The sequence below is a fragment of the Syzygium oleosum genome, unplaced genomic scaffold (genome assembly GCF_021117445.2).
Source record: "Syzygium oleosum isolate NSW1041296 unplaced genomic scaffold, Sole_v2.1 Sole_v2.01, whole genome shotgun sequence".
Classification (NCBI taxonomy): Eukaryota; Viridiplantae; Streptophyta; class Magnoliopsida; order Myrtales; family Myrtaceae; genus Syzygium; species Syzygium oleosum.
In genome coordinates, this window is record NW_026607485.1 from 32156320 (window position 1) to 32167623 (window position 11304).

Consider the following 11304-nt stretch of genomic DNA (forward strand, 5'->3'; position numbering starts at 1 on the left):
ATAAAAAAATCCGATAATCATTTAATCAAAACTGAGTTTTATTTGAATTAAAAACAGAGAGGAAAAAAAACACAGCAAAATGACTTCTTTTTAAAAGAAAGTTCAAAGTAAAAACAAATCTAGATCTAGCGAATTTAAACAAATAAAGATTCCTTCCATCATTTTCAAATTAAAATGATCAATAGAAAAAGCTAATCACACGCACGATTACTAACAACATCTGATTGAGACAGTGTAATTAAGCGACAACTATGGACGGGCGAGAGGCAGCGACCACGATAGCTCCCACTTCGCAGATAACGATAACAATTGCAAATGAAATAATAGCGCAAGTCCCTTTTCTCATCGACACACCTAAAGTTCCACTATGAAATTATCGCGAAAATTCAACGGGAACTTGGTATCGGAAGTCGTATTCTTCAAGGTATTATTTTAGCACTCCTTTTCGACCATTTCAACGCCTTCCCCTGTCCGGTGTCATCTTCAAAATAACGATTCAGTCTTCGCCCAACAAAGAAAGATAATAAGGGGATTAGTTCAAGTCCCATGTACCTAGCACCCTTCCTGGCTGGCATGCTAAATGGCGATGTCATCGCCGACGTCATGATCCTACGCTTGGTCAACATAATTATATAATATCTTTTTCCGGTACTATGCTATCATAGAGTCGCGTGTTTTTCTTGAGAAAATGAATAAGCGCGTTGGTCGTTTTCGTTCATGCCATACGTATCGTGTCATTGCAGTTGTCGGTTTACTTTGTAATTAACAAGATGCCGTAAATTAATAGTAGTTAGATTGTTTGATTTCAGAGAAATGATGAAGTTTTTGATTAGATTTTTTTTTTCTCTTTATACTAGCAAATAGAGAACGAGCAGATAGATTTAAGTTTGTGTGGAGAGTGATGAACGCTTGGATATGAAAAATTAATTTAGGAAAGAAATTTTAGTGATCGCGAGATGAGAGGGATTTGCATAAATTTACTGAGAGTAAGATATTTATGGGATACATTGACAATTACTTTTGACTGTTTAAACTACGATATTGTCCATTATTAGATATTGCAAATTATGAAGTAGTCTAAGTAAAATAAGACAAAACAAATTCAGGGTGCATCTTTTTTTTACGTGAGAAAATGATACAAACGGTCTAAGAACTTTGGCTCAATATGCCATGTCGTCCTTGAACTTTAATTTGTTTAATTAGTCTCTAAACTTTTGATAAATGTTCAATTTAATCTCTGGACTAGATTGAATCGAAGGATATAAATAATCCATGAACTATATTGAACAAATTAAAAGTTCAGAAATAACATTGTACATTGAGTTAAAGTTCTGGAACTATTTGTGTTTAAGAAATTTATTTCCTTGCTAACTTGCCTTCTAGAGAATTCAAGTCAATTTTTTCTTTGTGTAACAAGTCAAACTTTTTATTTAACACCAACAGGCCTCATTTGTTAGTGCGCATCTCTCTTCTCTACCTTATAAAACACTCAAGAGAACTTTCTCCTTTTATTAAACTTAGAAAGTTTCATGAAAATCCGTGCATTAACTATGTCAATTTAAAATTATCAACAAACTTGTTATTTTATTTCACGAGTCTTGCTTAAATTTAAAATTCAAACAGACGTTACTTGTTTCGCAACAATCGAAATCCATTTTAAGTGAATGTGATCTCGGAGACTATTTGGCTGCTGAATCGAAAAAAAGAAATATTAGCGTTTGGATGGACTTACATTTTGCTTTTTACTTAATCTAAACTTTGCGGTATACAAGACAAATCTGAAAGTTTTCGCATCAAACAAATTTTAACATGTTGGTTCACATATGACTTTCTATAATTATTTTGAAATTTGCATAGTATTTTAAATTTTGATGAAGAAGTAAAAAGTTGTTTTTTTCTAATTTCAAAAAGCATAAACAAACGGTGCTTCAGATTTGATTTTTTTTTCCCAGGGCAATCATGGATAAAAAAAAATGAAAGGAAAGGATTTAAAGAAAGAAAGAGAATTTGAGATTTAAATTCTTTTAGAAAGAGATTAAGAAAAAGAGCAAATAACAGTCATATTTCCTAGGAGGCGTGAGATTTATGTTTTAAATATTAAGGTTCTCTTTGTTTTGAAAAAAAATGGATAATTTGTAAAATATTTTCCTAAAATTGATAAGTTGTATCGCTTATAAAAACGAATGACCGAAAAATATTTTCATCGTCCACAAATATGTTTAGACATAAATCGTTATCGATAATGGAAATATTTTCTATCGACTAATTATTTCAAGCGATATAAGCGATCACTTTTAAAATAATATTTTATGAACCATGCATTTTTCACGAAACCAATGGAGGCTAAAAAGGCAAATCAAAGAAGTTCTTTCGAGCATTCATAAACACAATAAACGACATGTATATCTTTTTATAATTTGACTGTAGAGTGCTCTCGAGATACCTATTAAATAATCAAATAAGAAAAAACTTATGGTTTTAACTACACTAATTTCCGATATTATTCGTGATTAAATATGCTTAACAGATATCCTAAAACACTTGTTAATAGAATAGGTTTTTTTTTTTTATGGACAAGCCACTTCTCTCATCATTGATTTTGGCAACTTAATCAACTCCTAAACACATGAAATAAAACTAGATATTAATAAGATTAACCGATGATGGGGTTGATTTGTGGAAAGGGATATTAATGCCTTTCCATAATCATGTTGGGAATCAAAAAACACCAAAGTCAAAGTTTCTGGGAAGAGGTGCAGCGGAGCTTTTTCATCATGAGAAGTTTTTGGTCGACAGTTCCAATGGATGGGTCGGCCTTTTCGTGCGGGCGAGACCGGTGGTGGGTAGATCACGGTACGGCATCGCGCACCTGTCCCGTTCGGGACAGCGTATTTATAAATCTCCTTAATGGCGCGCCGGCCGAATTTGCTAAATTGCGGTCACCCAGTGGAGAAAACTCTTTAATCGCTTAACCAAATTGGCTGATGCTGATGCTGATGCTGATGCGGATGCTACATTGAATCTCGGTTTCCACGAGGCAACCCAAATATTGAAACTTTACCTTTGCCTCCTTTTCCCCTCTCGCTGTCTGTCTCTCTCTCTCTCTTTCTCCGTCTCTCTGTCTCTGTCTCTCTCTCTGTGACGCTCGAGAAGGACTATTATTTAGCTGAGAGCTCGGAGGAAGGGGGGACTCTTGCAGTGTAGGACGAATCTGAGCTCGACCCTCGATTTAGCTCCTCTCCGTTTCGGGGTAGTCACAATGGCCGAGGCAATGGTTTTCTTCGGGAAGGTGGGTTTCTTCCTTCTTGTTTGCTTTTGTTTTTCTCTCTGTTCGTTTGCTGCTGCTGCTGCTGCTGTGCTGTGGAAAAGTATGTCTCTTCTGGTTGAATGAGCAAAAGGGTCTTGCGTTCTGTGCTTTTTCTTTGAAGTTTTATCATGGTTGTGATTTTCAGGACATTGGGCTTTCTCCTTCCGAAGAATTAGCGCACTTGGCAGGAAAAAAACAGACTTCTTTTTGATGTTTTTGTTTGTATGACTGATTTTTGTGGTGTTTTTTTGGGGGAGGGGGTTGCTGAAGCAGCAACGAGGGTTCGATTAGGACGGCTGCTCAAATATTTAGTTTTGTATGTTTGGGCGTTGATTCTTAAACTAAGTATTCGACTTGACTTGTGAGTGCTTTGGGTTCTCTTTTGTTCTTCAATATTAAGTGCGCTCTGTACTCTTTTTCCTCTTGTAATTATTATCTTCTTCGTTGGTCTATTCAGTGCTGGGCTCATATGGTATTATTTTCTTTTTGGGTAAACCAAGCTTGAATTAGATTTACAACCATATCTGTCACATTAATTCAGCATCTTGTTTCTTTTTAATTTTTCATTTTTGGGTTGTTGACATGAGTTTACTCATCCTTTCTCTATGTGAATGGCAGGATACATTTATCATAAAGCCCCCCAAGAAATCTTCTCCTTTATTGTATAGGACGATAGTATTGTTGTTCGCGGTGATGTGTGGACTCTATATCTGCTCAATTTGCATCAGGCAGATAGGCAATCAGTCTAAGACTAGATTTCAGAACATCCAGATTGTTAAGGAGCCCTGTTGCACTGGCAATATGGAAAAATTCGAAAACCCTTCGATGCATTACCCGAGACCTCAAACTTTTAGCAGGTAAATGAGAATCATTCGCTGGTATTGGAAAATAAGCGTTCAGAGTGTTCACCTGATTTTCTTCTTTTTAATATAAACAGGCTTGAGTGTTCACATAATCCAGTGCGATTCTTCACGATCATATCGATGCAGAGATCAGGGAGTGGATGGTTTGAGACTCTTTTGAATAGTCATGTCAATGTTAGCTCGAACGGGGAGATATTCTCTGTTTGGAATAGGAGGAAAAATATTTCTTCTATCATACAAACGCTGGATAGAGTCTACAACTTAGACTGGTTCAACAGCGCTTCCAAGAACGAGTGTTCTGCTGCAGTTGGCTTCAAATGGATGCTTAATCAGGTATATTACTTGTTCATGTTGAGAATTCTTCGTATATGTTTTCAGATCCTCTCAGTTTATGGAGTCAATTTTGTATCTTCGGTTTACCCTTGAGAGACTGCCACATTATCTCAAGAAGAAATGATTGAATGAGATTGAACAAGCCAATCTGTTTTAGTTGAAATGTCTGCAAGCTTGCTATTTGTTTTAATTTTAAATTTCACTGGATGTAGTTTTCTTGCTGACATGATGCCTCGGTAGAGGATTTATTGGATCGATCATTACATTCATGGTGACATTTTAAGGGTGTAAAATGAAGATGTCTTGACATCCCCTAGAAGTGAGGGGCTCTTATTCTTTGATATTCTCGCTCTTCATAATCTTACTTTTCAGGTAGACTGTTGTAGAATCTGCTTAATAAAAATCAAAGCATATTTTGCTATGCATATAGCATTCAGTATCGGAATCAAAGTCCCAGTTGGATTGGAGTATTGTTGAGGTTTTATTACTGTAAAATGGATTTTGGTAAGGTTGGCTGAGATTGGTTCCGGTGACTTAAATGATAAAGCTGGAGATGAGGGGGCTTGGTTCTTCGATTAACCAAAAAGGAAAGAATAGAACCTGATCCATGTAGGAAAAGTTTAGAGGGAAAGAAGAAGGCACTTGTGAATGAAGGACAGAGCCTAAAGAAAAGAATCCGCGTTGCACCTATTCTCCACAACCGTCTTAACATACATATGATAATAATAATTCTGATCTTGTATTTAATTACAAAAATAAGTTTTGGAACAGAGGTTTAAATAAGTATTTAAGAAGCCAAAATAATGTCCTTTAAAAAAAATATAGGTAATAGTTATACAATTATAAGGTTGTGGTGGGGGGAACGTACGTTCAACTGCAAAGGGGTAGGTGTGTTCCTTCTTCTATTTGCTTAGGTTGAATGGCCCTTGCAAGAAATGCACATTGATACTTTACTGTAATGACCAAAAGGTGAAAAAGAATTGATATCTGTTTCTCACTTTAATTTGTGTTCCATTCCTTGATAATAGGCATGAAATAATTTAGAATGAAGCCAAATATATATTTTCACTTTGGTTTGAGTGGATGTGGCTTCTGACATTTTCAAGTTAGTGGCGTGCTCGCTGTGTATATGTATTTTTTATATGGTTATAAATTATATATATATATATGTTAGCGACCTCTGAATGGTTTGTCAGCTAAACTAGAATAAATGCATAAAGTTTTTGTATATTTTCCTTTTGCCAATACTTTTACCCTTTCACAGATGAGGCTATTACATTACTACGATAATTTGTGTAACTTCCAGGTGACAATACTTACAAAGTCTAAACCTGTACCAAACTTTTTTCATTTATTTCTTTTGCTTTTGGCCACTTAATTTGGCTGGGTCCTCTGGGAGGAGGTGGACTTGGTTTCTGGTCCTCTCTGTGTTTGGCAGTGAAGAAAACATTAGACTCTTTCAAGAGAAGCTTTTTCCTTCAACTGTATCCTCTATATAATAGTTGAAAGACTGTTACAGTCAATAAAAAGAGAGGATATTCATATTCTGGAATATTTCTGTATGTGGCCTGTGTGTAAAGTTCATGTGCTATAATGGAATTGATTCTCCTTTTTGTCCAGGTTTATCCTGGAAAAAGGAACAAGAGTCTTCTCTTTAGAGAGCTAAGAGTAGCTCTACATTAATTAAACAAAAACTATATAGTTGGAAGGTTACAGGATGGATTCCAATAATTTTTTTTATTATCTTTAATAGTGCTATAGAGTTTGGTCCCATGGGAGTCACTTTAGAGCTGTGATGTTCGAACATCTGATGCCTTTATTAAACAGTTAGATTCTTCAAGTTCTTCTCTGATTAATTGGCCTTTTCTTAGAATAACATGTGACTCAGCAATTAGCAGTTGCACTGAGAAGCAGCTTATCCAAGTATTGCAATTAATTTTGCTGTAAAAAACGTTACCGTTGAGCTGTGCTCTTTCCACCTTTGACCTTGTCTTGAATGTTACCTACATTTATTATCAGATGTTCACAACGAACATAATGTCAGGAATTGCGTATTCAATTCAAAGATGGATTAATAATAGAATAGGATTTATTTATACTCAAGAATATGGAAATATAAACTTGACGGCTTGAGCAAAAGCTTCTAAATGCTGTCTTCATCATCTTCAATGTCTTTACTTTATCTCAGCCTTTTTTCCGTAAAACGAGTATCTATCCAAACCTATGAAGTATATTTGTTTTTCTTGTCCTCCCATGTTTGCTTCAATGAATGTATAGTGCAATAGTTTATCCCCTTATCTGTGATTGATGCAGGGATTAATGGAACACCACAAAGAAATTCTAGAGTATTTGAACCGTAGGGGTGTCTCTGTAGTGTTTCTCTTCAGAAGAAATCTTCTACGTCACATGGTTTCGGTGCTTGCTAATTCCTATGATCGGTCGGCCAAGCAACTCAATGGTACCCACAAGTCTCATGTGCATTCACCAGAAGAGGTCTCTCTCTCTCTCTCTCTCTCTCTCTCTCTCTCTCTCTCTCTCTCTCTCTCTGCTTTTGTATATCCTTCTAATCTGGTGACTTTTTTCAGGCTGATACACTTTCAAGTTACAAGCCGACAATTAATTCCACATCATTGATAGATGATCTGAAGGAAGTGGAGGCGACAGTTGCTAAGGCTTTAGCATTTTATAACACCACGAGACACATCGTTCTGTATTATGAGGATCTCATAAAAGACCGAACTGTAAGTAGTGAAGCTCATTGATCTGGTTCCAGTCGATTATTTCCAGATTCTCCCTGTACACTTGATCATATTGCAAAATTCGACTTGCACGGGTAAAATATTTGATCTCGCCTCTAATTATTTTCTTCATTTGCTTTTAACTTCTTTCACAGAAACTAAAAGATGTTCAAGAATTCCTTAATCTGCCGGTAATGAAACTTACGAGCCGTCAGGTTAAGATACACAGAGGGCCAGTGTCTGACTTGATTAGTAACTGGGACAAAGTCAACTGGGCACTCAGCGGAACTGTTTACGAGAGCTTCATCCATGATGACTACTGAATCCAGGAAACTTATAACTTATACGATAGTGTGCTCTGTATATATACGCAGTCAAGCTCTCTCAAATAGTTGTTACTGCAGAAGCTAACCAACACCGATGGTGATGTCCCGAAATTTGAGCGGCTGCAACGGTACAGCGCAACAACCAAATTTCGACTCCTTTGATACTCTCCTCAGGCCGACCTTGCGTGCAGTTCTGCTGAAATTTTGGATGAGACTGGTACGACTCTCGTTTTCTTTTCTTTTCTTGTCAAATCAACACCTTGTTGATCCTAGCAAGAAGAACCAACACCTTGCCGATCCTTCCAGTTCCTTTGTAATAGAAGCCGTGTACATGTACCGAAACAAAATTGAGAAGAGGTTGTAATGAGGCTGAGAGTGATAATGAAGTTCAGAGTTAAACACCAATAGTGGTTTGATTTTATGCCTTCTCTATTTCCTTGCCCTTTCATTTGTTTGCGAGATTTCAAGAAGGAACCTTTGAATTATGACTTCCGTCTAATGTTTGTGTCCGAGATAATGTAGCCTTATTACATTGATGAAGTGAACGTATGTTAGGCCTCGATTAGGTTTCAAACATAGATTGTTACAACTCGCAAGAAATATTGGTAGCAGACACTTTTTTCTTTCTTTTTTAATTCTTTGGACAAGTTAAACTCTGACGTGCACATGAATCGCTCGTCTAGTCGCAGCTAGTGTGCTCTCTTATTGTCTTTGTTGAAACATCATTGGTCATAAAACTAGTGACACTGACATTGAGAATGAATTTCAATACACGACGAAGTTGCACAAGAGGTCTTCCATCGGGGTGCTTGGTATGATAATGGCACCGAATACGACATGGATCTGTCATAAACGGTGGGATCGGACATTGAGAATGAATTTCAATACACGACGAAGTTGCACAAGAGGTCTTCCATCGGGGTGTTTGGTATGATAATGGCACCGAATACGACATGGGTCTACCAGAAATGGTGGGATCGGATTAGGGTTGGCATCTCATGTTTTCGCATATGCAGTTATGTCCTATCAAAATCGTGTTTGTATCAAATTTGTCTCATTTGATGAGGACAATTATTTCATCATCGTGCCTGTACGGCATGTTTATTAATAGGTTAAATGACGTGACACGATTAACGCGTGAAATGATATCTTGTATGCCACTCACATCTAAATGGGCCATTTTGGCACGACTAACTCGTTAGTATTTAATTAAACATGTCTGAGTATGTAACATACCCGTTGAAACGGCCAATTGGCTAATTGTTTGCGCATAGTTCGATTAATCCACTTGATACAAATACAACAAAATTAACCACATGCTTACTTACCAGTTGAAAAAAGGGTTTTTGTTGAAATTGATAGCCATATGTCAGAACTTGCAATTTGTCAACACATACATGCTATGAAAATTGGAATTTGTCAACTCAAAAAGTTGGTTCTCTAAAACTTCATATTTTCCAGGTCACATTGGAGGTAGTGCCTAAAAAGAAAGAAAAATACAGCAATCATGTTGCATGTAATGCAAGTTTAGCGAGCCAATCTACACGCTTTCCTCATTTTTTAAAATCTAGAACTTACCCGTCAGAACTTGGAACCTGGAACCTACCCTGTCACAAGTTCCAGGGTAGGTTCCAAAGTCTAATGGGTTCTTTTTTTTATATTTCATTTTTAGTTTAAAAAAATGAAAATGAACGCAACAATATCGAACAAGCTCGTCATTCATCAAAGAGAATACAAAATACTAGTTTTTCCGGTATTACGGTTCAAATAAATACAATTAAAATGAAAAGTCATTGCGTGAATCGATACTAAGGGTCTGTACAGATTCCACCTGGAACCTACCCATGAGAATATGTTCTTCATTTTTTGGAATTTGGAACCTACCCTATCACAAGTTCCAGGTTGGTTCAAGGGTCTACCTAGGTTCCACCACTTGCTGCTTTGATCCACTAATTACAACTTATATTTAGACACACGAAAAATATGAAACATTAACAAATCATAAAATGAAAGCTCAGACTAGTGGTTTTAGATTATACACTCGTCATCTAAAACTATGAAACATCACAGGATTACGTGAAAACATAGATCAAGAAAAAACATAAAAAACTTATTTAGATTTCAGGTTCCAGGTTCCAGGTTCTACCTACCTAGAACCTAGAATCTACCAATTGAAACAGGTTCCCTAATTTTTGGAACTTGGAACATATTTTGCATACATTGGAACCTGGAACTTACAGGTTCTCAACAGTCAAGTTCTCAGATTCCAGGGTAGAATTTGGAGCCATGCTCACCCCTAATGCTTACTGCCTTCCTTCAATGGATGCTGCAAACCCATTTATCCATGATTGGCTTGGTAGTCTGCCCATCGAGCATCGTACCCTTGATTTGGCAAAGCAATTTCAAAACCCAAAGGCTGCGTTTGGTCGACTGGATAAAAGTTAGGATAGGATATGTTTTGTCCTATCCTGTGTTTGGTGGTGGTCCAGGATAGGATAAAGTCGGATATAGACCGGATATAGCCCGGATAAAAAAATCCGAGGGGGGGTAGGATAGACCTGGATAGGATTTCTAATGCCTATTTTTCCAGAAACCCTACGCTCCACTCGCCGTCATCTTCATCCCCACACCTTGTGCGCTTTCACCAAAAAAATTTCTCGGCTTTTTTTCCTTCACCGACTCCTCTGGACCTGTGAATAGAAAAAAAAAAATTATCTTATCCGACTTTAAATCCGTAGTCCACCAAACAGTGGATAGGATATGAAGAAATCCCAGGATTTCTTATCCTATCCTATCCAGTCCTATCCTGTTTAGAAATCCGGACAACCAAACGCAGCCAAAGAACTTACAGAGGAATAGTGAACTGGTTTCTTGTGATTTGGAATTTTTTGTGCTTGCCCGATTTACGGCCTGAGTTTAATAAGTCCTAAATTTATTATAATTATGCCAATTGATGATCATTTACTGTAGAAGCGGAGGGACTTCACATTAATGATATTCTCTTTTACGGTTTAAGTATAAATTTTCCCTTCACTCTATTTCAAAGAGTGAGATTTACGATGCATAGGAGGCTGGTGCATTAATGGCTTCTCTTCTCCCTGGAGCACTCCAAGTTTGACCAGTGAATTCCTGTTCCTCCTTCGCCCAGGCCCCATGGACATAGGCCCATTGTCCAAGCCATGCAAATCACTACCGTGTCATCTTATCACTCTCTACTTTCCTTCACCCAATCGTATGGAGTTGGTCGATTTTGCTTGATCCACATCAGGAAATCCTCTGAAATCTTACTCTGTGTCGCGCTGAATGAGAACTGGATTTCTCAATCACACGCACTTGACGTGCGAGGTTTGAATTATAGTAACTGCTTGGCCAATCCCTATTAGGTTTTTTTGTGAGTGATCCGATCGGTTAGGCATTAATACCTTCTTGTCGTTATTATGTCCTTCAAGATATGAAACTTGAAGTAAAGGAATGGCTTCCAGGGGATGTTGACAATATCAAGGTCTTAACGCATTACTTTGCGGAGTAATGTTATATACGCAGTCCACGTAACTTCTTTCTACGCATCCCCGCATCTCATTGTCGAGATGGACAGTTAGTTATATGCTAAAAATAAAAATACACATATTAATGGTGTTAAATATAGGATGTGCAAAAAAGGGTTACACAATTTGTGTACTTAAACTTTTCAGGAGGTATGGTTAAGGAAATGCTGATAGTGACGATTTAACTTGTTA

At 37.0% G+C, this 11304-nt stretch overlaps 1 protein-coding gene across 1 annotated transcript; it reads left to right on the plus strand.

Annotated features, from left to right (window-relative positions):
• Positions 1-2935: 2935 nt before the first annotated feature.
• Positions 2936-7988, plus strand: LOC115682577 (uncharacterized). Its single transcript, XM_030606834.2, has 6 exons — positions 2936-3289; positions 3926-4164; positions 4245-4503; positions 6817-6996; positions 7089-7244; positions 7397-7988. Exons 1-6 carry the CDS (start codon positions 3260-3262, stop codon positions 7562-7564), a joined length of 1032 nt encoding a protein of 343 aa, XP_030462694.1. The 5' UTR covers positions 2936-3259; the 3' UTR covers positions 7565-7988.
• The last annotated feature ends 3316 nt before the right edge of the window (positions 7989-11304 follow it).

Coding starts and splice junctions, on each gene's coding strand:
- LOC115682577 (XM_030606834.2), top strand. CDS start 3,260: ATGGCCGAGGCAATGGTTTTCTTCGGGAAG. Junction 3,290..3,925: donor CAATGGTTTTCTTCGGGAAG/GTGGGTTTCTTC, acceptor TGTGAATGGCAG/GATACATTTATCATAAAGCC. Junction 4,165..4,244: donor AGACCTCAAACTTTTAGCAG/GTAAATGAGAAT, acceptor TAATATAAACAG/GCTTGAGTGTTCACATAATC.